The sequence below is a fragment of the Camelina sativa genome, chromosome 11 (assembly GCF_030686135.1).
Source record: "Camelina sativa cultivar CO46 ecotype springtype chromosome 11, ASM3068613v1".
NCBI lineage: Eukaryota > Viridiplantae > Streptophyta > Magnoliopsida > Brassicales > Brassicaceae > Camelina > Camelina sativa.
In genome coordinates, this window is record NC_141890.1 from 48,702,601 (window position 1) to 48,728,675 (window position 26,075).

A 26,075-nucleotide genomic window follows, 5' to 3' on the forward strand; every position below is an offset into this window, starting at 1 on the left:
AAAAATGCTATATATGTAATTATTATTATATAATATTTCGGATTTGCTGTCAAACAAATTTTTCCTTGTAATAAAAGGATAAGTGATAAGCTATGATAAAGAAAACAGGATTACTATTGGTCGCACAGATTTTCAATTAATCTTGTTATCATGTAGAAACCACTAATTTTGCTTGTAATTATTTTATAATATTTTGTAAATCTTAGTTGTTAAAAATTAGCTGTGCATATTAACATTATAGGGATATTTTCATAGCACAAATGGGATTATTTTTTTTTTCTTTATAAAGTGGACCTGCCTGTAATAAAACCGGTAATATTCAAAAGGGAATAAAAAGTTTCTCATTTTTATTTTCTCTTTTTGAAATAATAAAATGTTGAATAGAATAATACAGGTAAAAGACAGCTAAGCTATAGCACTTAAGAGTATAATATCATATATAAGAACATAGTGAGACAAGAAAATCTACTACTCAAGCAAGAAAAATTTTAGGTCAGTTTAGAAGAAGAAAGATAGCACTAGAACAAAAGATTTCTTAATGCAGTGTTTCTTCTTTAGATCCTTAATTTGATGATGCTAACGATGTTTTATATGATTCTAATGCAGTGAAATCCTCTGATAAGGACTTGGGGACAAAGCTCTATCGTCCGATCCAGTGGATCTTTTTGTTTCACGGGACCTCAACGCTGTGTGTTAACAATCCAAACTCTTAGCGAAAAAATGAACGGTAAATCTAACTATGTGACCGATGAATTAACAATCTTATTGTTTAGCCTTGTTTCCACAAATGAGAATTTTATGTTGTGTCTTGATACAATAATCCAAATCTACATATATATAGGAGAAACCAATTCAGCTGATGGTTCGAATGAAAACGAGATGATAGCATCAACCATCAGTTCAAATGGTGGCAATTCCCATGGACGGGCTCCAAAGAAGGCTAAGCTCAGATGGAAAAATGAGCTTCAACAAAAATTTCTGGAAGCCATTGACCACCTTGGTCTTCGCAGTAAGTATCAAAAGTTCTCTTTACCTACTACAACGACAAATAAAGAATCTAGCATCAGTTTATTAGAATTGAAATCTATCGTTAATATCGATTTGGTTATTTGCTTGGGTTAATTATTAAGTTAGGGTTGGGTGTTCATCGTGTTCATGTTCATTTATACAAATATCTTATTTGCAAAAGGTATTAGTTTTCAAATGTTTTTAGGTTGTATGTTTTATTACACATTGAGATGCCATAAGATTTAAAGGGAATGTTGCGTTATAATTTTTAAGCCATGATTGTTTATAGTTTTTATGTGGATTTTGGATTTAGCTTCTCAAAACTCATATTTTACACAATCAAAAGTTTTGTCAAAATAGATTCTCTTAAAAACAGGAAATCTGTTTTTTTGGAATTTTCACCAATTATCATTAAGAATCCAAAAACCAAATATTTGTGTTTTTCATTTTTTTCAAATGGAGATTAATATTTTTTTCTCTATTTAGTTTTTTTTTTTTTTTTTTTTACAAAATCTAAAAACTAAAAACCAAAATCTAAAAATCAGAAACTATAATCTAAAACCCACTTAAAAACCATTAAACATTCATGGCTTTAGTTTGCTTTTTCTTTTTCTTTTTTGGTTATATAGGGCTGACGTATAACTCAATAAATTTTTAGACTGAGTTATTCGTCGGTTCTTAATTTTAACTTATCCAGTAAATGAAAAAAATACAATGAAATGCGTCAGCCCTAACTTGCAAAAGTGTTTTAAAAAATATCTATGATTTTGCAAATAAAGAGCCAGTACTTTGAAGAGAATGATATTAAAACCGCTCAGCCAAATTAAAATATAGTAACGACATATTAATGTTATAATATATATATATATATATATATATATATATATATATATATATATATATATTTGTAATTTAGGGCTGACGACCCGATAAGTAAATTCATGATCTATTTTTAGTTGGTTATTCACATGAAAAATGTATGGCAACATTATTCAAGTGTAGATTTAAGTTTGATCTTTAATTCATTTTAAGGTAGATTACTAGATTATATACTTAAGAAGTTTCAGGTCGTTCTATCGAGCATGCTTCATAATTTATTTTACTTTTCAGATGTCAAATTATTGGGACATATATATATTTAATACCCAAACTAATGATCTATCTTATGCTTGGTGATTGATATCATTTTGTAGAGGCTATGCCCAAGACGATCCAAGAATTCATGAACGTGAAAGGCGTAACAAGAACTCACATTGCCAGCCACTTGCAGGTTCGATCCTCTATATAACATTGCTTAAAGTCATAACCATATATATGCCATTTAATCATATTTCAAAGAACATAATCAATGCTATTTGTTGGACGTAATATCTTATATCAACATAAAAGATATGACTAATGTTGGAGTTGTTTACGTTGTACAGAAGTACAGAAGACACTTGAAAAAGGTTAAGCTAAACGCCAAGAGAGCCGAAATCGCAAAAAGAATTAATAGGGAACTCACCAGCTCTGGATCATCCAGCATACTTACCCCACAAGGCTCCTACAAATGCACACAACTGAGCATGGAGAATCTGTTTCAATCCCAGCTCGGCCATAGCGTTGGTCAGTCGAGCCTTATTCTGAAAAAGAGTGCCTCTAGAAACTACATGGTGCAACAAACCAGATCCAACTTGTTGCCTGTGGGAGGATGTCGCGGATATTCTAGTGGCGTGTTGCCTTTGAACAACGAAATGAGAAGCTTTTCGGCAACACATCAAGTGTCTCTAGTTCCTGGGCTTGGACAATATGTTACACCAAATGGTTCTTTGGGTATGCAAAGCAACTACACTGGGATCAACGTAGATGCAAATGGAAATCTACTTGGAGCTGATGGAGCCGGCCGAGTTGATGGTAATGCTTATGGCTCTCCTGGTGCCATGAACTTGGATGTCAATTACAACAATATGAGTGACCATGGAAGATCAACTCCGATTCTTCCTTCTACATTTGGAAAGTCCTTATCCAACGGCGGTCAGACGCAGAGCAATTTGTTTGCACAAATGGGTGCTTGGGCTTCTAGAAGCACCTTGGGGACATCTCAAGCTCCTCGAATAGGGCAACATGGTACAAGAAATGATGTTTACAACGCTGGGATCAATACAAATGAATATATAGATTTGACTGGACGTGGTGGAGCAAGATTTAATGGCACTCCTGGTGAAATTGTGGGCACAATGAACAATAACATGACAAACCAAGGAAGTTCAACTTCGAGGCTACAAAGAATTTCGAATGCGCAACTGGATGGTCTGATACCTATACTAGAGAGTCTGAGCGTGTGCAATAATGACACTGGCAATACAGTTAACTCCCAATTTGATCAGAATCAGGTAGAGTAACTTATAACCGTATTAACTAATTTAACCTTCTTTAATATTATTTTACATAAATGAAGCTAATATTGTGATTTATATGTGATGGTTTGAGTAGCATAAAGGTCAAGTGAGTGCTGGAAACTCTGGATTGTCCAACGATGTTCCTGAAGGAAGTGCAACTAGCAATTCGAAATTTGATCACGTAAGTGCATGATTTTATATTTTTTTAAATAGTATATATATACGTATACATATTAGTGTGTGTGTGTGTGTGATTCATATGTGATGATTTGAGCAGCATCAAGAGCAAGTGGGTGCTGAAGATTCTGAAGCATCCAACGATGCTCTTCTTGAGAATATAATTAATAATTGGAGTAATTTCGATAATGTAAGTCAATTTTTATATTACTCTTTCTTTTTTTAATAGTATTTTAGTGGTATATATATGTGTGATTCATATGTGATTATTTGACCAGCTGTATCAAGGTCAAGTGAGTGCTGGAAATCATGAACTGTCCAACACTGCTCTTCTTCAGAAGTTTACAAACTGGAGCTTTAATAACGTAAGTCATGTTTACATTCCTTTTATCTACTGGCATAGATATGTGATTATTTGACTAGCATTATGGTGATCAAGTGAGTGCTGAAAATTCTAAATTGAACGATATTTTTCTTGAAAAGTATGTGATTAATAATTGTAGCTTTGATAATGTAAGCCATGATTATATTACTTTCTTTTAGTAGCATATATAAGCGGTTTATATGAGATGATGTATGCAGCATCAAGGTCAAGTTGAAAGCAATGCACTTAATAATTGGAGATTTAGTAACATAAGCCATGTCTATATTACTTATTATTAGTGGTATTTATATATGTGATTATTTGACCAGCATCAAGATCAAGTGGGTGCTGGAAATCCTGAACTGTTCAACAATGTTCTTCTGGAAGGGAATGCCATTAATAATTGGAGCTTTAATAATTACGTAAGTCATAATTAATTATAAAACTTTTTTTCTTTCTAATGGCATAAATATGTGATTTATATGTGTGATTATTTAAGCAGCATCAAGGTCAAGTGAGTGCTGGAAATCCTAATTTGCCCAATGGTATTGCTCTTGGAGAGAATATGATTAATAACTGGAGCTATGATAACGTAAGCCATGTTTATACTATTACTTTCTTTAAGTAGCATATATATTATATATATAGTGTGATCTATATATGATGATTTGAACAGCATCAGGGTCAAGTGAGTGCTGAAAATTTTGGACTGTCCAACGATATTCTTCTTGAAGGAAATGTAATTAACAATTGGAGCTTTAATAACGTAAGTCATATTTATATATTTTACTCTTAGTATCATATACTATATATATATATATATATGATTTATATGCATGTGATGATTTGCGCTTGCAGTATCAAAGTCAAGTGAATGTTGGAAATTATGAATTGGCCAATGGTGTTTTTCAAAATGCATTTGGTAATGGGAGCTTTGATATTGTAAGTCATGTATATATAACTTTTAAAATTAATTTATATATAGTGATATATGTAGTGATATATGTAGTGATATATGTGATGATTTAATTAAGCAGCATCAAGGTCAAGTGAATGCTGGATATCCTGAATCCGCCAACAATGTTCTTTTTGAAAGGAGCAATTGGAACTTTGGTAACGTAAGTCATGTTTATTTTTAACCCTTTTTTTAGTAGCATATATAACTGTGTACATTGTATATATCTATATGGAGAGAAAATTTATGAATCATATATACATAATCTATGATTTAGGTGAATGACAACCCTACTGAGAAAACATTCAACTCTGTCGATGCTAATTCGAAAATGCACATTCCTAATCCCGGCATGAACGCAATAACCCAGGTAACTATATATATAATTATTTTTACCTTACAATGACATGACAAACCATTGATATTTAAACAATTATTGGATCCATAGGAGGAACAAAGCAGGAATGAACAAGCATTGAACTATCTTGCTGTTAATTCGGAGATGTATCTTCCTACTCCAGATATGAACGCTATCAATCAGGTAACTATGAATATAATTTTTCCTTGAATCACTTTCATGCAAATTATTAACGTGACAAATAATTTGATATTTGAACATTAATTGCATAGGAACAAGGTAGGGATGAACAAACATTGAACTCTATCGCTGCTAGTTCGGAGATGCGTATTCCTAGTCCTACTCCCGACATGAGCACTCTCAATCTGGTAACTATAAATATCTTTTATTTTGAATTATTTTCATGTGAAATGACATGACAAATAATTGATATTTAAACATTAAATTGCATAGGAACAAGGAGTTGTTTCGGCGGAAGTTCCATTGTCACCAATCGATCAGCTGGTAAAATGCTTTAAACCTTTTGAACCCCATTTTGTTTCAAATTAAATTTTGGTTATAGTTCTTTTCGAATTTTATTGAATTCTACATCACGTACACTTTGAAGGGGGGGGGGGGGGGGGGGAAAGCTAATTATATACCAATACCTTATTCTCATTTTTATACCAATATTTATATTTCTAGTTTAGGAATGTCACGTGTGAACTACATTCGAACTTCTCTTATCAAATTAACTGACTGGTTTGTGTTTATGTTTTCTGATATAGGATTCGACGACCGAAGGAGACTGCATGGACTTTATGATCGATATTGATGACTTGTTCTAAAAGAGGCCCTCTCTATTTCGCTTTCAATAAAAGTATCTGATTAATATCTGATAACTTTGTTATGTCGTTCTTTAAGACTATATTTAAATTTCGGATATTGTTTTGGTTTAAGACTATTTCAATTTGGGATATTTGTTCTGGTTTGAGATTATATTTAAATTTTGGATATTTGTTTTGGTTTTGACATTATATTTATATTTTGGATATTTCTTTAATCGTCATATTTAATTTGGATGATGTTTTATGAAGTTAATAGATTATATATATATATATATATATTCAGTGATTGTAGTTGTAGATCTATGCTTAGAAGTTAGAACAGTATAATTTATAATTTTTATATGTAGTTTATACTTTGATACGTGTAAAGAAGTTCGGCTCTTCACATTTTAAACACAAGCTTCTAATGCAGGAGTCTAGCTAATCGCCTCAAAACTCTTTTTTTTTTTTGGGGGCAAATCACCTCAAAACTTTTAATACTCTTTTTATTTTAATTTTAATTCGTCTCCGTCTCTGTAATCCATTTTAATACTAAAGCCGACTGTTTAAATTAATCTGTAATTTTTTAGGATTTATTTTATAAAATTATCATTTGTATAAGCTTTGTTCTGTCGTCAGAACCGTTTGTGTAGTCTTAAATTTGTTGGTATACGAAAAAAAAAAAAACGTTTGCCAAAAACCATTCAGACTTCAGAAATAAAGCGACGAATTTAGAAACTATATGAGCAATATTATTATTTTTCCCTACATCAGGTTTACAACGACTGCTTGGAAGTTTATGGTTTGTCCCTAAGCAACACACGACAACAAAATTAGATAATGTAACCGAAAAGACTAATCACAACTAGACACCAAAAAAAAAAGAGAGTCACATATGTTACAAGAAATCTGGGAGCAAAATATTTAATATGTAAAGTATAGTGTATCTGGGAGCAAAATATTTAATATGTATCTTAGTTGAATAATTCCCATTTGTGATTTGGTTGAACCGGTTGAACTGTTTGTGCCGTGGCCGCGGAAGTAGAATGGGAATCAAAGGTTTCCCATCTCGTAGTTATGATCACCGAAGGACTTGATGAGGGGGCCGTTGGTTTCCTTGGTACTTGCTCATCAAATGTCAGCAAATCCTGTTTCTTGTATGGCGGTTGCGTTTGTGGTTTTGGCTGCATTTGCGGTTGCGGTTGTGTGGAGTTTTTGATCTTCAACAAGTCGAGTGCCTCAACATACTTCTGTAATCTTTCCCCCTTCCAATATTTTCAAATCCAATCATTAGAAAACAGTGTTTTCAAAACACATTAGACTCAAATATATATATATATATATATATATATATTTAAAAAAGCTTATCAACTGCAAAAATTATTAATAACAAGACTTTAGTTTATGCTTATGATAGGTAGCTTATACTAATAAGAGTTATGTCATTCCATAGAATTTCTAGGTTTGATTAGTAACACGAAGACGAAGTCATGACTACAAAGAAAAGATCTTAAAGTTAACCTGTATCTTCTTCTTCAATTTAAAGTCACCATCTCCTGAGATAGAATCGAGTTTAACCAGTTGATTCATCAACATGTCCATCAAATTCTCCAGATTCTTCTCCTCAACTTTTCCTCCTTTACCAATCACTGTATCAAACGCCGACAGCTAAAATCCAAAAATAAAATAAAATAAAATTAAAAACAAATAATTCTAAACTTCAATTTACGAGACCAAACAAGAAAGTGTTATCGGAGAAATTAGGAATTTATAAAAAGTCGTTGTTATACTTGGCCGGCGAGTTTTTGGACTTGGAAGGTAATGTCGGAGATTGCTCTAGTAGATTTGTCATGGAGTGAGATTTTTCTCAACTCGAGGAGACGTTTCTCCTGAGAAATCGGATCATCTTTGAGAACAAGTTTGGAACGATCTTTAACACCGGAAAGATCAAGAAACATCTTTGAATCTCTTTCTTTGTCTTTGTATATGATCTTCATGTCTTGATGATGAACTCCTAACACACCAGACAATTTCTTCTTTAGCTCTCCTATCCATTTATAATAAAAACAATCAAATTCAGAAGACAAAAACAAAAACAGAGCATAAGGTAGTAATAAATTGTTTTTTTTGGTTGTTGTGTACCAAAACTAGATTGAGAGTTGATACTGATCTCGTGGTGAACCGACCCGTATTTGACCCGAACCCGAATAACACGTGGCACGTTGGAGCTTTGATCCGTTCGTTTCTGTACAACCATTCCTCCAGGTCGGAGCTCTAATTCACCGTCGCCGGAAGTCTTCCCCGTTGTTCCACTTTGCATTTTCATCATTTTTTAAAAGTCTTTTGGGGTGGTTTAATTTTCTGATAAAAAATAGTGAAAGAGAGACGAGAGAAATGATGAGATGAACTGGACGTCTGAACACGATCAAGAAGAAGAATAAAGAAACGTCTCAACAAAATAAATATACTTTTTGTTTTTTAATAAATTAATATTTCCGTTTCTACACAGAACTCGTGGACGAAGTAGAACATAGAATAGGAAGAAGAGATAAAAGAATCATTAAAAAAAAAAAAAAAGCAGATTATTGTTTTTACAAAAAAAAAGAAAAGAAAGAGTGACAGCTAATGTGATTGTTGTTATGTCTCATTATCAAGTCAGTCATAACAGAGACAATATTTATTTACTAGTATGTTGTATCCACCCCCACAATATTTATTTCTCATGATAAATAATGACGAAATCAATATCCCCTATATTTATCATCTCTGTTCTGTTATTAATATATTTATAAGTCGTGCTCTACATTTTCTAAGTTAGAAATAATCCTATTGAAACAACTGAATAAAGGAACTTGCATTACACGTCATCGCTTTTAACTCCGACAAAATACTCTGCAAACTGTAATAAATCTCTCTCTCTCTCTCTTGTGCAGATCCAAATTGTCTCGCATTATCGTCGGTGCGGTGTGTCTTCTTGCTAAGTTTTCGACCTGATAAGTGATAACATACGTACCACACGAATGCTTTCTTTAATCTTTTCCTGAAACAATTTAGTGCTTTAGACAGAGACACGGTTGGGTTTTGACATCAAAAGACTGTTGCAGAACAGAGCTTTCCACTGTTGGAGAACAGAGGGAAGAGTTTTTTTGTAAACTATTTATTTTCTGGTATTTTACTAATGGGTCTAATAATTGGTATAGAGTTTGATAAATGGGCCTGTTGGAAATTGGAAAGCTAGGGCTTATGTTTTTTTTTTTATTTTCTAATTCAAGTTATTTTGTTCTGTTTCGCAAGTAGGTGAAGTACTCGCAAGAACCTGACAATTACAAAGCGTATACGCTTATCTCGTGTTTCGTTGCAAAGTTTTTTTTTTTTTGACATTCTTATGAGTCCATGTCCATGTATGTTTGTTAATCTTCTTGCTATTTGTTTTGCTGATTGCGCTAGGTTAGAGGTGTGTTGAACTCAGGGTTCATTTTAAGGTATTTGTCGCTTCTTTACGGGTTCTTATTTCATCGATTAGAAATCTTGCAACTTATTACTCCCTTTTCTCACAAAAATTGATATTTATAATCTTTTACATATTTTAAGAAAATAATAATTACTGAGTTTAAGTATTTTTTTCTTTGACTAAAGAGATATTATTTAATTTTAAACCAATAACAATTTAAGATTTTAAATATTTTCAATGATTACTTCTTAAAGTTTATAAAACATTAATATTTGTGGGATAAAAAATACTCTAAAATATCAATTTTTATGGGACAGAGGACGTATTACATTATAAAGGTTGTTCTAATTTCTAAACTAAACAGTATATTGTTGTGTGGGTTGAATTGTCAAAGTGAGTAATATTGGGGTCAATAAGTAATCATGCAAAACAAAAGGAGATATTTGTCGTAGCCCACTCATTTACAGCTGCAATCATTGGTACAGTTATTTACCCAAAAAACAATAATAATAATAATAATTTTGGTCAATCTACACGCGTCGCACACGATCCGCTCTCTCAATCGGACGATCCAAAAATACAGTTAACTTTATCGGTCTAGGGTCGCGATTACGCCACGCAATCAGAACATCTAAAGCTTAACCAATCGATCAAACGATACTTGTAACGATGAATCCGACACGTGTCGGTATTGGGTAATAAAAAGCACTTGCGAGAAACCACAAAGGCGATGGTCACCGGCTCGTCTGGTCAGATTTAGTTCATTACGATTTCAACTAGGTTTATTAACATTAGGCGCGTCAAGTGCATTGTTCCTCCAGCTCTCTCCAGAATTTTTTTTTTCCATTTATATTTTAACTTAAAAAAAAAAAAAAAAGATTTATTTATTGTAGCTTTTTAATCTTTATATATAGATATATAGATTACAAAGCTTCAAACTTTTCTCTTTTTTTTTTTGTTTTCTCTATTTCACTTCTTTATTAATTCTCTTCCTCGTCTTTGGTTTCGATTCAGTTGGGGGTTTTTTTTTTCTGCTAGTTGTTGGTTTCAGCTTTTGTTCTATGTTGATCGAAGCTTCACTTCACAGTTCTTGGTATGTTGGTCTCTTCTGTGGTCTTCTGAATTATTATAATTTTTTATTTTTCCTTTTGTAATTTATATAGTTTTATGTTGCTTTTAAAGTATCTGATTTCGAGATTTTTAAGGGACTAAATCTATTTTTGTTGTTGTGGGATTTGGTTAGTTTCTCGGTTAATTATGTAAAGTAACGAACTTTAGAGAAAAAAAAAATTAGGGTTTTGATTTTGGGGGTTACAGATGTCAAGTTCAATGTTAGTGGAGCACCAGATTCGAGTTTAGGTTTCGATAGAAGACAATGTTATTGATCTGATTTATATAACTGGTGAAATATGTATTTTTGTTTGTCCTTGTAGGTATCCGCAGTAAAAGGTGGGACATTTGTTTGTCGCATTGGGGAAGAAGAAACACTTTGGCTTTGAGACCCTACTTTAATGGCTTCTTCAGCCTCTGGGATTTTCTTTCAAGGAGATGATGAATCCCAAAGTTTCATCAACTCTCACTTGACTTCCTCCTATGGGAATTCGTCTAACTCTGTACCTGGATGTGGTGGACCTACTGGTGGTGGTGGCTATCACAATCTCAGTATGGTTTCTGGGGATATGCATAATCCGGTTTTGATGAGTGTTTCAACCCCTGGTCCAAGCGCTGGAGCTAGTTCCATGGTGACTGATGCTAATTCAGGGCTTTCTGGAGGTGGTCCTCATTTGCAGCGTAGTGCTAGCATCAATAACGAGTCCTATATGCGTTTGCCTGCGTCTCCAATGTCTTTCTCTTCAAACAATATCAGCATCTCTGGGTCGTCAGTTGTTGATGGGTCTACTGTGGTACAACGGCATGATCCTAGTGTTCAGCTTGGTGGCTCTAGTGCTACATCACTGCCTACATCACAAACTAATCAAATACCGCTTTCCATGGCTCGGCGTGCTTCTGAATCCTTCTTTCAAGACCCAAACAACTTGAGCCAAGCACGGAAAAAGCCTAGGTTGGATTCAAAGCAGGATGATGCTCTGCAGCAGCAGATTTTGCGTCAGTGGCTTCAGAGACAGGATATGTTGCAGCAGCAGCAGCAGCAACAACAACAAGGCCAAAACCCGCAGTTCCAACTTTTGCTTCAGCAACAAAAGCTGAGGCAACAGCAACAATATCTCCAGTCTCTCCCACCATTGCAACGGGTTCAGCTGCAGCAACAGCAACAAGTGCAGCAACAGCAACAGTTGCAGCAGCAGCATCAACAGCAACAGCAACAGTTGCAGCAAGGAATGCAACTGCAGTTAACCGGTGGGCCAAGACCTTATGAAAATAGCGTCTGCGCTCGAAGATTGATGCAGTACTTATATCATCAGCGACAAAGGCCTTCTGTGAGTGTGCGCATAGTCTTCAGAATTATTTGTTTTATGTGTATTTCTAGAAAAAAGATCTTGACAGATACCAGTCGTGTTATTGCTGATTTTGTAGGAGAGCAGTATTGTTTATTGGAGGAAATTTGTGACGGAGTATTTTTCTCCCCGTGCAAAGAAAAGATGGTGTCTTTCTCATTATGATAATGTAGGGCATAGCGCACTTGGCGTTTCTCCTCACGCAGCCACGGTTTGTCTCCTCTCTTTCTCTTGATCATTTGAGCTTATCATATGCTTGTCTTACGGTGGAGTTGCACTTAGGTTACTTATTCTTGTTGTTTGTATATTTGCTATTTGTAGGATGAATGGCAGTGTGATCTTTGTGGTTCTAAATCAGGAAGAGGATTTGGTAAGTTCTAGTTTACTACTTATCCCCTGATGAAGAAGAGGAAAAAGTCAAAAATTGTTTATGGTAACAAAACATTTCTCTTAGTAAGTTTTTTCTTATGAATTCTGCAGAAGCAACTTTTGATGTCCTGCCAAGGCTTAACGAAATCAAATTTGCAAGTGGTGTCCTTGACGAGCTTCTTTATCTGGGCGTACCGTCTGAACGCAGATATGGTTCTGGAATTATGGTGTTAGAGTACGCAAAAGCAGTTCAGGAGAGTGTGTATGAACAGATCCGTGTTGTTCGTGAAGGCCATCTTCGGATTATATTCTCCCAAGAGCTGAAGGTTTAAAGAGCTTTTGTTTTCTAAATACTTTCAATCATTTATGTATTAGAGTAATTTAGTTTATCCTTTTGCTTTTTTCCAGATACTCTCATGGGAGTTCTGTACTCGCCGACATGAAGAGCTACTTCCTCGTCGCCTAGTAGCTCCACAGGTAACGTTAATGGTTTGTACAATCTTTGTATCTTTGAAATACCTGGTCCTGAAGACTTTGGAATGTCTGTTTCCTTGGGTCGTGCAGGTGAACCAACTACTTCAGGTTGCAGAGAAATGTCAGAGCACAATTGATCAAAGTGGATCAGATGGGATTCATCAGCAGGATTTGCAAGCGAATAGCAATATGTGAGTCGATGAGTCTAGTCAACTTTTACCTTTCTTTCATCTTTATTTCTTTCAGTCAGTTCAATTTCACTATTTCTTGCAATCATCATAACAATTCACTGATGCAAAGAAGATAATGGCGAATTTAGCTTGATTGATACATACAGTACTATGTGCTGATGCCAAATCTATTGCTCTCCAGGGTCATGGCTGCTGGACGTCAACTAGCAAAAAGCTTGGAGTCACATTCACTCAATGACTTAGGCTTCTCCAAACGATATGTTCGGTGTTTGCAGGTATCTCTATGCTTACTTTCTTAAGTCAGCAATATCCTAATTTATCTGCACTTTCTCATTGCTTGTCTTCTTTTTTAAACAGATTTCTGAGGTTGTCAGCAGCATGATAGATATGATTGACTTCTGCCGTGACCAAAAAGTGGGTCCAATCGGTAAGTTAATACATAAACCTTAGAGTTTCCCTGAGATTCATCAAAACGCATTTGTGTTTCTATTTCTTTGTGCTTATAAAAAGCTTGCTGCCTTTTTACATCTGCAGAGGCTTTGAAGAGCTATCCATATCGAATGAAGGCTGGTAAATCGCAGATGCAGAAGATGGAGCAACTAGCAAATTCTGCTCGAGGACTTCCACCTGATAGGAACAGTCTCAACAAACTGATGGCCTTACGAAATTCCGGGATTAACATACCGATGAACAATATGACCGGTCAAGGTGCTCTTCCTGGCTCTGCACAAGCTGCTGCCTTTGCGCTTACCAATTACCAGACCATGCTCATGAAACAAAACCATCTGAATTCAGACCAAAACAACACCACGATCCAACAAGAGCCATCAAGAAACCGGAGTGCATCCCCGAGCTATCAAGGAACTAGTCCTTTGTTGCCTGGTTTTGTGCATAGCCCATCTATAAGCGGTGTTTCTTCCCATCTGTCTCCTCAGCGGCAAATGCCAAGCTCCAGTTATAATAATAGCTCAACCCAGCAATACCACCAACAACCACCTTCCTGTAGTAGCGGTAGCCAAACATTGGAACAACAAATGATTCACCAAATATGGCAACAGATGGCAAACAGCAATGGAGGCTCCGGTCAACAACAGCAACAGCAGTCACTATCTGGTCAGAACATGATGAATTGCAGTGCCAACATGGGAAGAAACAGAACAGATTATGTTCCTACAGTGGAAACACCAAGCACCTCCAACAGATTCAGAGGTATTAAGGGGTTAGAGCAGGGCCAAAACCAGGACGGTATGGTCTCTAATACATCTCTCAACTTTGCGAATAACGGGTTCTTTAGCAATGAGGTTGATGAAAACATGGGATATTCTTGGAAGGCATGAGAGGTCTTTTGAGATTTGATAGTTAGTTGCGATGTTGTCTTTGTAAAGAACTGAGTTAAAGACTAACTTTCTTAGGTATATGAATCTCATGAGGGGGTTTCAATGTTAACGTGTCTACGGTGTTGTTGTTCTTTCTTCTTCTTAGATAAAGCTTCTCTTTTTATAAGAGGTTTTTCTGGAAAGTGTTACTAATTCTGGAAAAGAAGACTGTTCTTTAAGAACTCATCGCTTTATCAATCAATATGTGCTTTTTTCGTCTATATGAGTGTTTTATTTAAAAGCTGATAGGTACAATTACAAAACAAGCTAAACACTGATGTCTTTAGTTTAACACTTTGGATCTCTGATTACGATTTACATCAGTATATTCAAACCTCCAAATCAGATGAAAGGTTCAGTATTTATTACTGGCTGGGTAAGGTCAATTCCGTTTTACAGATGCTGCAAACTCTAGCTATATGTAGTAGCATAGAGCCATATACTAAAGAGAGCAATATACTAACGAAATCTGAAAAGTAACCATTAAGTTATATATATGACTCGAACCCATTAAAGTAGTTAGATGATATATATTGTTCTCAATAAATAAGCAAATGACTTTTTCTGCATACTACTAAACAGAACACTGATCGTTGGAGCCGTAGAGGATTACAAGCTTTATGATTTCAGTATGCGTGAGCATTGAGCAAGGCAAAACATTGTTACTTTTATCTCCGAGCATAAGCGGTATGCCATTGTAGTTAACATTTGGCCACTGTCCTTAAACATCACCTTCTGATTTCAAGTCGAATGACAACATTTATTATTATATGTAGGTTGGATATGTAGTCTGCTAATTCTGACTCTGAAATAGTGAGTTTATGCATCTAAAAAAATATAGTATGCAAGGTCTAATTTAAAATTATACAAAAAACAACTTGAAAAACATATACGTTTTCATCTTCCATATTATACCAACCATCCTACTAGACCGACCCACCCCACAAGATACAAGAGATTCAAGCTAATTTATCAACTCCTTATATATATATATATATATATATATATATATATATATATCTAGTTATTTGTATATAAGATAATGATTGAGCATGTATAAATGCACTCAGCGTGGATTTAATTTATGGAAAAAAACAAACTAAAAATGGAACAGTTATGATATTCTTTAATTTAGTTTTTTTCGCATGTTAATCTTATGAACCAACCAGACCATGTGGCCATGCCAAACGTCTCCGCGCATCTTTATCTAATTAATCTCTCAAAATATATACACTCGTAACATTATATAAATATTCATATATTGCTGTGAGGTCCTAATTAAAACATAGAGATAGAACTACATCAGATATACATATAGAAACAAACTTATCTATGGCATCGTTAAAGTCTTTGGCAGCCGTTCTCAGTGTCCTTTTTCTAGCCATGGCTGCTATACTGATGGTTCAAGCCCAAGAATGTGGCAACGATCTAGCAAATGTGCAGGTGTGTGCCGCCATGGTGCTGCCGGGTTCAGGCAGACCGAATTCAGAATGTTGCGCCGCACTTCAATCAACTAACAGAGATTGTCTATGCAACGCTCTCCGCGCAGTCACCTCTCTTCCTGCGCTTTGTAACCTTCCTCCTGTGGATTGCGGTACTGATTTATTCACTTTTAACCGATAAGTTTGGAAAATTTGGTTCGTTCCAACTTCCAAGTTGAGGATGTACAGATGAAAAGTACAAATCTCATACATAATTTGAGTTTGGATACGGTAGCTAGTTTTTGTACCAACATCTATACGATTTTATAAAATAGTACAATAAAAATTATTGGGCTAATTAAAATATCAGCCGTATTAAAAAAAGTAGATAAGTAGGATCGGACCTCAAATATCAACTAGGCTCTAGCTAACTCGACTAGTGTTCTTTTATGATGTATATATAGACTCGTACGTATTTCATATCTGTTTCTGAGGATTTTTTTTTTTTTTGGTTTGTATTGTGCAGGTATAAGTGCTTAGTTTAGCTACGAATCAATTCTGAGATGATCGAGGGAAATGGGAAAAATAAAGAATAATGAGAAATATTCGATTTTTATGTTTTTTTTCCTCGCTTCTGCCTTTGTATTTCTTTTAATACTTGTAATAAAGTTCTGAGAAGTTTTGCTTGGAAATTTATGTACTAGTGTAATACGGCTTTGCTAATTATGAGGTACGAAACGCTTTTAATCATGTACGTAAGTCTAATGATCGGAAATAAATACTCCTAGATTTGTAGGTTGTTTAACATGCTTGGAAAAATCATGCAAGTTGTTTTGTTGGTCAAGCTAAAAAGTGGAGTATGTGTGTTTAAGAAGCTAGAAAGTCTACAAATACCTGACCCCTAGTTGCTGATTGCTGAATAAGACTTGAGGATAGTATATTTATTGGGGGGGGGGGGGGGGGGGGGGGGGGGGTTCTAGTCTAGACGATCGTTATCATGTAGGAGTACATCACAGCTATTTTTATTTTCGAACAGTCCCTAATATTTTCCTTTTCATATAGACTTACTTCTAAAATGCATCCTCCTAATGAGTAGAAAAATAAACGATAACGAAAAATAAGTGACTTGGAAGAAATTATAAAGCTTTCAAATTGGGTTTAGTGTTAAAATTATAAAGCTTTCAAATAAGTGACTTGGAAGAAATTACAAAGCTTTCAACATATCTTTAGTGTTGCAATAAAGATTATAATAACCCTTTCATTGTTATGGAAACTGTTAAAATTAGTTATTGAAGTACAAGACTTCGGATTAGATGCCACCACAATAACAACATATGTAACATTACGTGGTCTGGATAAAGATAAACTACCCAGTATCATCCACACAACAACAACAACAAAAAATCTGATTTTTAAAAAAATATATTCCCTACACAAAGAAAGAACAAAAGCTGCAGTATGCAGAAGTCGCAGACACTAGACTCCAGTGAAAGTATGGGCTTCAAAGAATGACACGTCCTCCCAATTATTCTCATTTTTTTTTTTTACAGAATGAAAATTTTTCTCAACATAAATAAGTCAAATATCTAATATTCATCAGTTATCACTTCACAATTTCACATCCCATTTCACATTACACACATACTAAAAAGAAAAGAAAAAAGAACACATAATAAAAGTGACGTATGTTATAATAAATGGGTTTGAAACCGAAACACAAAGAACAGATGTGGTACGGTTGGTAGGAGTGTAGTCAGGCCCATTGACTTTAACCGACGCTCTTTTTGTTTTACTTATTAAACAAAGTCAAGCTTTATTAAGCCTTTCAAAAAAATACGCGTGTAACTAACGTGCTACATGTTGGCGCGTGGATGCGTACTCTGTAATCTGTCTGAATGTGTATATACTCATTTTCTTGATTTTCTTGAATCTTGAAAACTTTCTCTGTTCTTTCCTCATTTAATCTTTTAATCTATGAAGGAAACTTTCCTAAAATTCTTTAACGTAGTGTGAACTAGCTGTCTGAAAATTCGGGGTTTTTTTTTTGTTTAAAACATTCCCAAAATTCAAAATTTTGAAAAAATGGAAACAATGGGTAAAATTTGTATTTTCTTGTGTGGGGTTTTGGTCCGAGAGAAACTGACTATAGAAGATGAAGAAGAAGACAAACAAATGTGAATCGAAGAAGTTTCGTTGAAACTTGTTACATTCTGCCGACACTATTTTTAGTGGTTATGAATGAGAGTACTTTAAAAAATTTATATATATATCTTCTTCTTCTGTTTTAGATGAACTTAGATTATTGTTGGTGTGAATCATATGATTTTAGTTGTATGATGGGCCAAGTTCTTTTTTTTTTTTTTTTTTTTTTTTTTTTTTTTTTCTTTCCACGTTATTTTCTGCTTTTTTTTCTTTAGTTCTGAACTTTATGGAAATAAATAAGACTAATTAGTATTTTACAGATGGGTTCTTTTTTTTCTCTCTTTTTCTTTAGGACATAAACTTTAAAGTTGAAATCTTTAGCCAAAAACTTTTACAAGTTGCCTATTTTATTTTCACTTTTAGTTAATAAAGTTTCGTTTTTTAACCATGTTTTTTTTTCAACTCTTTTTCAAGTTCTTATGGATGAATTAATTGTTTATCAATAAAAAGGTTCAAAACACGGAATTTGGAGATTCTCTAATTCGAGTTAAATTATGTTATTTCCAAGATCTAGTATGTGTGTTCTCACATCTTGACCAATGTGAAAAGAAGAACTCGTGTGTGTGTGTACATTTGACCTTGAGACATAATACTTTCGAGAAAGGTGGGCTCTGTGATTACTATATCTAGTTTTTGGTACCAAGTGGAAGTGGTTGGGAAACTAAAAGCAAGATAGAATAATTTCACATACCACTAATCCCTTTAGCGGTGTTCAAAATTAACGATGATTGTGTCTTTAACAAATGATTAAACTCGTCTTGTCCTTGTTATCATTCCCTTTCAAACGAACTCAACTTAGATTATTTGTGGTGGAGCCAAATTACTTCAAAAAATATTTTATACGAAGTCAATATTTATACTTATATCAAAAATTAGAAACTTTATACATTGGCTTCGGAAGTACATGCAAACGATTGAAACTTGTGTCTTGTTGCATTTATTGTATGCTTTGAAGATTTTTTTGGTTCAATTTTTGGCTTATGTGTTACATTTCAGGCGAGGAGGGCATTAAGAGCATTAAAGGCTTTAGTAAAGCTTCAAGCGTTAGTGAGAGGACACATAGTGAGAAAACAAACCGCAGATATGCTTAGAAGGATGCAGACTCTGGTTCGTCTCCAATCTCAAGCTCGTGCTCGAGCCTCTCGTTCTTCTCACTCCTCTGTTTCTTTCCACTCCTCGACCGCTCTATTATTCCCATCTTCCTCTTCTTCTCCGCGTTCTCTCCACACTCGATGCGTTTCAAACGCTGAAGTCATCTCTATGGACCACCGTGTTGGCTCTAAGCGGTTAGATTGGCAAGCCGAGGAAGTCCAAGACGAAGACAAGATCCTAGAAGTGGATACTTGGAAGCCTCATTTTCATTCCAAACCGCTACGTTCAGAGAGAAACAATGAGTCTCCGAGGAAAAGACAACAATCTTTGTTGGGTCCAAGAAGTACAGAGAACAGTCCTCAAGTTGGGTCTAGTGGATCAAGACGAAGAACTCCGTTTACGCCGACATCAAGAAGCGAGTATTCTTGGGGATGTAATAACTATTACTACTCGGGTTATCACCCGAATTACATGGCTAACACAGAGTCTTATAAAGCTAAAGTCCGGTCACAGAGCGCACCGAAACAGAGAGCTGAGGTCTCTAATGATACCAGTGGCTACAAGAGATCTGTTCAGGGACAGTATTACTACTACACGGCGGTTGCAGAAGAGAGTACGGATGTTGGAAGCCCCGGTTACTACGGAGGAGGACTTTCTGATCGATTGAATCGTAACCAAAGCGCGAAATCGAGGATGCATTCTTCGTTTCTTGTTTAGATTTTGATTCTCTTTTCTTTTCTTTTTTTTTTGTGGTTTGAGTTTGGTAATTTTCCAGGAGCTAAAAAGTATTAACACTGGGGGATGTGTAAATTGTTTTTAACAAGTTTCGATTGCTTGCAAAAGAAGGAACATAGCTCTGTTCTCTCTTATCTTTGTTGATTAGTGCTCAATCACAGATTAATCAAACTGCTTAGATCCAACTATCCAAGTTATACCGGTTTAAACTGTGTCAAAAACGGAATGTTGAAATGGCTAAAATGATTAGATTATTTAGATATTAGAAGAATTGAAACTAAACAAAACCTAACTGATGTAACTATTTTTCCAAGACAGCAATAATGAGTTTAATACATCTTGTTTCGGATAACCAAACCTCCTCAGTCAGATTCAAACACTTATAATTCGTGAGTGCTACGACATCTCCTCTGAGCCTTCAAAGAGTTTAGTGCCTTCACTGAATGCTAGAAAAAAGAATATAAATTAATCAAATTTGATAATTAGATGATACTATAAGAATACATATACAAAGAGGAAAGGTTTAGTAGTAAGTTACAAGTTGCAATCGGTGTTAGGGTCGATGGTGAAACCCAAAACAACACCGCAGAAACCAGATAACGTAGAAATGGCGGTGGCGTTAGAGTTATAGACATTGATGAGTTCCATGAAGCAATTACAGAGCCACTTTCTCTTCTCTGACGAATCAGAGTAGGTCCCGCATCGTCATCGCGTCGCAGCAGCTCGACCCTGGTATCGGATCCGGGTAACCGTAGTTTACAAACTCCGTGCACGACGAGACCAGCGTTCCCACCGCCGCACATTCCGCAGAGTTTTCCACCGTCGCTGAACATGTAGCCGACAATAGTAATAAGAAGAGAGACATCACCGGATAGAATGATTTCATCATATATATATCTTTATTTGACTAAACTAGCTAGCTAGAACGTTTATGCTTGTTGTACAAGCTATGGTTTATAGACAAGACAGAAAAAATGAGCGTTTCTATGTGTGTGTGTTTGGAGTTGGTTTCCAACAGAGGTTGTGTGATATTTCGGATTATATGTTTACATCTAAAAACAAGCCATTTCATGCGAATGGTGATTCATGGTGCACAATAGTGTCATTGATGACGTGCACGTTAGCATTTCTTAACCAATGTTAGTAGTGAAGTCGTGCAAAGGAAAAGGTGAATAAGCTCATAGAGATAATTGAGATTTGAGAAAGGGGCTATGAACGGTAACCTTGGACCATTCTTGTTTCTTAACATCCTCCTCCATAACCCATATTTCCACGCCGGCCTCCATGTAACATACCAATCCTAGCTTCCCTTGGTAGTTTATTAGAGTCGGATCCTTGCTCTCAATCAGCGCTTTCGAAGCCTTCACATAACTAAATTTCTCGGACCTAACATTAAAACTAACCAAGAAAAATGTAGAGCCATGATCTTTGGTAGCTCGGTAATAGATAGATAATCCAGTTGATGCAAACCGCGGGTAGCCACGGATAGTGATGTTCGATGCCGCACTTGATGTTCCTCCATTGCTTCTTGGGATCCCTCAATGTAAAAACAAAACAAGTGTTCTCCAACTCTTCCCATAATGATTGACCATTGCTTCGAGACGCATTGGAACCTCACGAGAGACTTGGCCGAGAATTTCTTAAGTATCTCCACCGTTAGATCGAGAGGGATATGCATAATAGAACCGGACTTTTTCCCGGTGGAGATTTCACGTTAGCGACGACGTTGTCGTTGTGATGATATATCAAGTGGTTGTTCTCCTCGCTTCTTCTTCACTTCATCACGTCTATTTTTTGTAAAACCCTAATAAGAGATTATATGAAAGATATATACAACGTAATTTTTTTTAATTTAACAATAGAATTGTGAGTAGTAAACCTAAACAGAAAATGGATTTTAAAGTAATGTAACAAATTAATTTTCTACTACAACAAAATAAAATATATAAAAAACCTTACAAACACAAACCAGATCGGATTCGGTTTAGATAAAAAGTCAAAAAGTCAAAAGCGATCGGATTCGGTTCGGTTTTTAAACCAAACACAAACCAGTTCGGTTTAACTAAAATCCCTAATTTGCCGTACCAATCTGAATCTCTGACCTTCTTCCATTAGTGATGTCGTAACAAAAAAAAAAAAAACTTGGGCCGTTCTAAAACCCCTTCATCATCGTCGTCAATTTTTCGCCGTAGCTGTCTCATCTCACCGCCACCGTATTCTTCATCCATTTCCAGGTTTCACCATTTCTTCAGATTCTCTCTCTTCAAGATTGGTTTTGTTCCTCTACTGCTATTGATTGTTACTCTGTTTGTGGTTTTTTAAATGATAGATTCTACCAAATGGTTAGCTTAGATTTTGGATATTGTATGTTTAAGTCTCTGATTTGATTGGTGTTGTTATGAAATCTCTCTGCTTTCAAATCTGCTCTGTTTCTTTCATATGTTCAATCTATAGTATGACTCTTCTAAGGATCTTGTTAGTAAGATCGAGGATGACGAAAGCTTTGTTCTTTGATCTAAAAATCACATTTTTAATTCGTCTGTGACCAAAATTACAGCTTTTCACCAATTTAGTAATTTGTCCTCTTACTACTTGCAGGATCTTGTTTAGATTCTGAAAATGGCTTTCAGGCGAACCTTATCTATAAGGTCCACACTTTTCGCTCGTCGGAATCAACCAGTTTATCATATTGTCCCTCGTGTAAATGATCGTGAAGGGGAATCATTTTGTCAAGAAACATCTCAAAGAAGTTACCATAGCTTTCTTCACCAAAGATCCGTTAACAACAGCTTTGATTTCTCCAAAATTCCGGGAGGAGGAGGAGGAAGCTTACATTTGCCTCTGGCTCCTGCTTCTGGTTTTGCTTTTTATCGTTACATGTCAAGTGCACAAGGTGTCGGCTCGGAAAATATTGGCGTCATGTCCGATATCGCAGAAGTCATAAGCGAATCAACATTGCAAGATGCTCCAGCTCAGGCTGCCGCTGCAGTCAGTGAAGTTACACTTGCAGCTGCTGACTCTTTCTTCCCTATTGCGGCCCTTCAACATTGCATTGATATGGTGCATTCATTCACTGGCTTTGAGTGGTAAGGAACTTGATTGTGTCGTGTTTCACTTTGATTAATCTGCCTGCAGTTGATCTTAATTTACATCACACGTTAGCTGAATACTCCTGGATATATATGAGTTAAAATTCTGGACATAGCATATGTTTAAGATATTACCATTTCCTCGTATCCTAACAGGTGGGCGTCCATTGTTGTGGCAACCATATTGATCCGGTCATCAACAGTTCCTCTCTTGATCAAACAAATGAAAGACACGACAAAGTTGGCGGTATGTGTCTCCCTTTTTTCTCTTTTTTCACTGTGCAGACCATTTAGGATAGTGCCTATATAAAGTCATTTCAAATATGGAGATTGTCTGTATTTAGAGAATTAGACGTGCTTTTTCGATTTTGAAATCATTAAACATTACATGTGGAATATGGACTCTCAATAGAATAGGAAATTGAGATTCACATCACTGTAGTCAATGACACAAGTCTCCAATATAAATCGTAAACTACTATAAAGGAAGTACTTGTGAATTTCATGCAGATCTCCTACTTTTCAACCATTACATTTTCTTCTAGCTTCTGTATTTACATACTTAGGTTCTGAAACAAAATTTTAGTTATAAAAGAAAAGCATAAATAAGTCGATGAACTTTAACTTATATTTTCTGGCATTTATAATTGGTTCTCTATATTTCTGCCGTTTGCTGCATCCATCAGTAATGTATTCTATGATCATATGCAGCTGATGAAGCCACGGTTAGAGTCCATCCGGGAGGAAATGCAAAACAAGGTATGTTAACTTTTCCATTACAGCCATACATAATGGGATTCCTCCTCACTTTTGCTACTCTGCCAATTGCTTTTGTACTGACTATATGTCCACTCAGCTTTAGCCCCGAATTTCCTTTATCTACATCTTTCTTTAATTTTTCTCCATATTTTTCGTTCAGGGCATGGACGCCGTTACGATGGTAGAAGGTCAAAAGAAGATGAAGAATTTGTTTAAAGAGTAAGCTGCTTTTAGATTTAAACTTCTTTTGACCAGAAATCAATTTGAAACATCTCTTTTTAGTGTTGAACTTCTTTTGGTCTGATAATCAAGAATTCTAGACTAATTATCAAGATTTGGAGTTCATGTCAAAATTACCCCTCGTTGATCATAGTTGGGAAGCAAGTGCGCTATACTATGTCATATTATATCTCGTCTGCTCTGCTGGCTATTGAGTTGGTGTAGTCTCCTGACATTTTGAGCTATTTTGGTTGATATGTCCAAATAACCATACAGTGTTTGTTTATAATTTACAGATATGGTGTCACTCCATTCACTCCAATGAAAGGGATGCTTATTCAGGGACCTCTGTTCATCTGCTTTTTTCTTGCTGTAAGACCTTTAAATCTTTAAGATACTTGTTGGGATATGTTGTTTGTCATTAGGCTTTTTGTCGCAAAATGAGTTAAATTTGTTTCCCCAGATTCGAAATATGGCAGAGAAGGTACCTTCATTCCAAACAGGAGGGGCATTATGGTTTACCGATCTAACAACTCCCGACAGCTTATACATCTTGCCGGTTATAACAGGATTGACATTCTTGATAACCGTTGAGGTACCGTTTCTGCTAATTTAATAACAATGTTGACATCTTCAACATTTGTCAAGACTGACTAAGTTAAGCTTGAGAATTGTCACCTCCCAGTGTAATGCACAAGAAGGCATGGAAGGGAATCCGATGGCTGGCACAATAAAAAATGTTTTCCGGGGGTTCGCTCTCCTCACGGTGCCCATGACAATGAGTTTTCCACAGGTTATTATTACTACCGGTAATAGCAACCCCAAAGACTTTGTGATATGGATTTTCTAATGTCTCTGCGAAAATTTGCAGGCTATATTTTGTTACTGGATTACATCCAACATGTTCTCCCTCATGTATGGACTTGGTGAGTGAGTGTGTGTAATCAAGATTCCTAACTAATTGCAGCATATTCTTTGGTTTGAAACAATAACAAGGAATGGTTTATGTGGTGATTAATGACAGTGATTAAGCGTCCTCAAGTGAAGAAGATGTTACGCATACCAGAACTGCCTCCAACTCCTCCAGGTCAACAACCTTCATTTGACCTGTTTTCAGCTCTCAAGAAAATGAAAGCCATGACGCAGGACCATTCACAGAACCAGACACTACCAGCTTCGCCAGTAAACCCGAGGGCCTCTTCAACATCGTTGAGTCCTGTTAGTAAGAGGCTCAAGGCTTTGGAGAGCCAAGTCAAGGGAAGGAAGAAGAACAGCAGCAAGAAGAGGTGATCGATCCAAAGTGGTGCATACTATTATTGTTAGACGGGCAAAGGAAAACTTAATAAAGCTTTTGACTCAAAAGTGAACTAGTTACTACCTTACACAGATTTTTCTCATTATTGATGGAGGCAGCTACTAGTGAAATTATATGTTTTCTTTGATTATTTTATGGAACGATATTGTAAGTTTGTTTTGACCGGTTAGAGAAAAGAATACTGTTTTTATCTTGTTAAGTAACAAAACCTGAACAAAATTGGATATATTTGAATATATAGGGAGTGGTTTGATTTAGTCTGATAAACCATCCATAATCACAAAAATATTGAGCTTTATTGTTTATAAGGTAGAGGTTATATTATACTATTAGTGGATTAATAAAAGAAGGACGTCGTCGAGGAGCAGTTTCACGTTGGGCGTTGAAGTAAACAGTATAGAAAGACGACCAAAGTAAGAAGAGAACGCATTTTTGTGTTGAAACACTCTCTTGTTTCCGGCGCTGCCGTCACCGTTTGCCTCCCACTCTGTTTGAACAGCACGAAGACGTATCTGTGTATTCCCGCCACCAGTTTAGGCGTTTCCTATCTCACTATCTCTCTGCCTGCAAACAGTCAAACCATTCATCTTATACTCATCAACATACGTACATAAGGATCTGCTTGAGGATGTGTTTTGACCAAATTAAGAGGTAAATCAAAAGTCTATTATTGTACATGTGTGATTTATTCTTACCAAAGGAATTAAGCATCAGTTGTCCCGGGGATGTCTGTCACTATCCTAGATTTGATGAATGCTATATCTAACCGACGTACCAATGAAGATATTCACGGATATACGGCATCGGAGTCCATCATGATCTTTCGAGTTAATAAGAAAACAAAAAGATTAACGTTAGAAGAGAGGACAAGGTAAGCACT

The 26,075-nt window shown here is 35.6% G+C and overlaps 6 protein-coding genes and 2 pseudogenes across 9 annotated transcripts; 5 read left to right on the forward strand and 3 right to left on the reverse strand.

Moving 5' to 3' along the window:
• Positions 1 to 314: 314 nt before the first annotated feature.
• On the forward strand, positions 315 to 6,235 carry LOC109127452 (uncharacterized). Of its 2 annotated transcripts, none has more exons than XM_087474741.1 (18): positions 315 to 492; positions 607 to 727; positions 842 to 1,009; positions 2,202 to 2,278; positions 2,433 to 3,380; positions 3,481 to 3,567; positions 3,664 to 3,753; positions 3,842 to 3,928; positions 4,257 to 4,349; positions 4,430 to 4,519; positions 4,604 to 4,693; positions 4,786 to 4,869; positions 4,965 to 5,045; positions 5,160 to 5,252; positions 5,331 to 5,423; positions 5,513 to 5,608; positions 5,694 to 5,744; positions 6,008 to 6,235. In XM_087474741.1, exons 2-18 carry the CDS (start codon positions 721 to 723, stop codon positions 6,065 to 6,067), a joined length of 2,295 nt encoding a protein of 764 aa, XP_087330867.1. In that variant the 5' UTR covers positions 315 to 492; positions 607 to 720; the 3' UTR covers positions 6,068 to 6,235. The 2 variants fall into 2 exon arrangements, with proteins under 2 accessions (XP_087330867.1, XP_087330866.1); XM_087474740.1 differs by having other exon boundaries at positions 391 to 492; positions 4,962 to 5,045.
• Positions 6,236 to 6,776: 541 nt separating this feature from the next.
• LOC104726824 (BAG family molecular chaperone regulator 2-like) lies at positions 6,777 to 8,703 on the reverse strand. 2 transcript variants are annotated; one of them, XM_010445770.3, is made up of 4 exons: positions 8,189 to 8,703; positions 7,837 to 8,093; positions 7,568 to 7,714; positions 6,777 to 7,311 (listed from the first exon to the last, which is right to left on the reverse strand). In XM_010445770.3, the coding sequence occupies exons 1-4, from the start codon at positions 8,373 to 8,375 to the stop codon at positions 7,021 to 7,023; spliced, it is 882 nt and encodes a 293-aa protein (XP_010444072.1). In that variant the 5' UTR covers positions 8,376 to 8,703; the 3' UTR covers positions 6,777 to 7,020. The 2 variants fall into 2 exon arrangements, with proteins under 2 accessions (XP_010444072.1, XP_010444073.1); XM_010445771.3 differs by having other exon boundaries at positions 7,837 to 8,060; positions 8,189 to 8,675.
• A 1,523-nt stretch (positions 8,704 to 10,226) lies between these two features.
• Positions 10,227 to 14,584, forward strand: LOC104726826 (putative transcriptional regulator SLK2). Its single transcript, XM_087474742.1, has 10 exons — positions 10,227 to 10,590; positions 10,931 to 11,935; positions 12,033 to 12,164; positions 12,275 to 12,323; positions 12,434 to 12,648; positions 12,731 to 12,799; positions 12,887 to 12,987; positions 13,169 to 13,262; positions 13,345 to 13,414; positions 13,522 to 14,584. Exons 2-10 carry the CDS (start codon positions 11,009 to 11,011, stop codon positions 14,322 to 14,324), a joined length of 2,460 nt encoding a protein of 819 aa, XP_087330868.1. The 5' UTR covers positions 10,227 to 10,590; positions 10,931 to 11,008; the 3' UTR covers positions 14,325 to 14,584.
• Positions 14,585 to 15,608: 1,024 nt separating this feature from the next.
• LOC104726827 (tapetum-specific protein A9-like) lies at positions 15,609 to 16,534 on the forward strand. The gene is made up of 2 exons (XM_010445775.3): positions 15,609 to 15,957; positions 16,311 to 16,534. The coding sequence occupies exons 1-2, from the start codon at positions 15,696 to 15,698 to the stop codon at positions 16,322 to 16,324; spliced, it is 276 nt and encodes a 91-aa protein (XP_010444077.1). The 5' UTR covers positions 15,609 to 15,695; the 3' UTR covers positions 16,325 to 16,534.
• A 1,223-nt stretch (positions 16,535 to 17,757) lies between these two features.
• Positions 17,758 to 19,944, forward strand: LOC104726828 (protein IQ-DOMAIN 23). Its single transcript, XM_010445776.2, has one exon. It carries the CDS (start codon positions 19,070 to 19,072, stop codon positions 19,793 to 19,795), a length of 726 nt encoding a protein of 241 aa, XP_010444078.2. The 5' UTR covers positions 17,758 to 19,069; the 3' UTR covers positions 19,796 to 19,944.
• A 171-nt stretch (positions 19,945 to 20,115) lies between these two features.
• LOC104726829 (putative non-specific lipid-transfer protein 14) lies at positions 20,116 to 20,812 on the reverse strand (annotated as a pseudogene). The gene is made up of 2 exons (XR_015573054.1): positions 20,352 to 20,812; positions 20,116 to 20,259 (listed from the first exon to the last, which is right to left on the reverse strand). The product of XR_015573054.1 is annotated as a putative non-specific lipid-transfer protein 14 (transcript).
• A 179-nt stretch (positions 20,813 to 20,991) lies between these two features.
• Positions 20,992 to 22,041, reverse strand: LOC109127453 (putative F-box protein At5g62060; annotated as a pseudogene).
• LOC104726830 (mitochondrial inner membrane protein OXA1) lies at positions 21,874 to 25,387 on the forward strand. Its single transcript, XM_010445777.3, has 10 exons — positions 21,874 to 22,047; positions 22,412 to 22,899; positions 23,059 to 23,149; positions 23,614 to 23,661; positions 23,822 to 23,880; positions 24,177 to 24,252; positions 24,344 to 24,475; positions 24,566 to 24,673; positions 24,752 to 24,806; positions 24,905 to 25,387. Exons 2-10 carry the CDS (start codon positions 22,433 to 22,435, stop codon positions 25,168 to 25,170), a joined length of 1,302 nt encoding a protein of 433 aa, XP_010444079.1. The 5' UTR covers positions 21,874 to 22,047; positions 22,412 to 22,432; the 3' UTR covers positions 25,171 to 25,387.
• The last annotated feature ends 688 nt before the right edge of the window (positions 25,388 to 26,075 follow it).

Excerpts from the sequence above, each read along its gene's own strand:
- LOC104726824 (XM_010445770.3), bottom strand. The coding sequence starts at position 8,375 with ATGATGAAAATGCAAAGTGGAACAACGGGGAAGACTTCCGGCGACGGT. Across the intron at positions 8,094-8,188 it reads CAACTCTCAATCTAGTTTTG|GAGAGCTAAAGAAGAAATTG; the intron begins GTACACAACAAC and ends ATAAATGGATAG. Across the intron at positions 7,715-7,836 it reads TCCAAAAACTCGCCGGCCAA|CTGTCGGCGTTTGATACAGT; the intron begins GTATAACAACGA and ends TTTGGATTTTAG.
- LOC104726826 (XM_087474742.1), top strand. The coding sequence starts at position 11,009 with ATGGCTTCTTCAGCCTCTGGGATTTTCTTTCAAGGAGATGATGAATCC. Across the intron at positions 12,324-12,433 it reads TAAATCAGGAAGAGGATTTG|AAGCAACTTTTGATGTCCTG; the intron begins GTAAGTTCTAGT and ends TGAATTCTGCAG. Across the intron at positions 12,800-12,886 it reads GTCGCCTAGTAGCTCCACAG|GTGAACCAACTACTTCAGGT; the intron begins GTAACGTTAATG and ends TGGGTCGTGCAG.
- LOC104726830 (XM_010445777.3), top strand. The coding sequence starts at position 22,433 with ATGGCTTTCAGGCGAACCTTATCTATAAGGTCCACACTTTTCGCTCGT. Across the intron at positions 23,150-23,613 it reads AAGACACGACAAAGTTGGCG|CTGATGAAGCCACGGTTAGA; the intron begins GTATGTGTCTCC and ends GATCATATGCAG. Across the intron at positions 24,253-24,343 it reads TCATCTGCTTTTTTCTTGCT|ATTCGAAATATGGCAGAGAA; the intron begins GTAAGACCTTTA and ends TTGTTTCCCCAG.
- LOC104726827 (XM_010445775.3), top strand. The coding sequence starts at position 15,696 with ATGGCATCGTTAAAGTCTTTGGCAGCCGTTCTCAGTGTCCTTTTTCTA.
- LOC109127452 (XM_087474740.1), top strand. Across the intron at positions 4,350-4,429 it reads ATTGGAGCTTTAATAATTAC|CATCAAGGTCAAGTGAGTGC; the intron begins GTAAGTCATAAT and ends TTATTTAAGCAG. Across the intron at positions 4,870-4,961 it reads GTAATGGGAGCTTTGATATT|CAGCATCAAGGTCAAGTGAA; the intron begins GTAAGTCATGTA and ends GATTTAATTAAG.
- LOC104726828 (XM_010445776.2), top strand. The coding sequence starts at position 19,070 with ATGCTTAGAAGGATGCAGACTCTGGTTCGTCTCCAATCTCAAGCTCGT.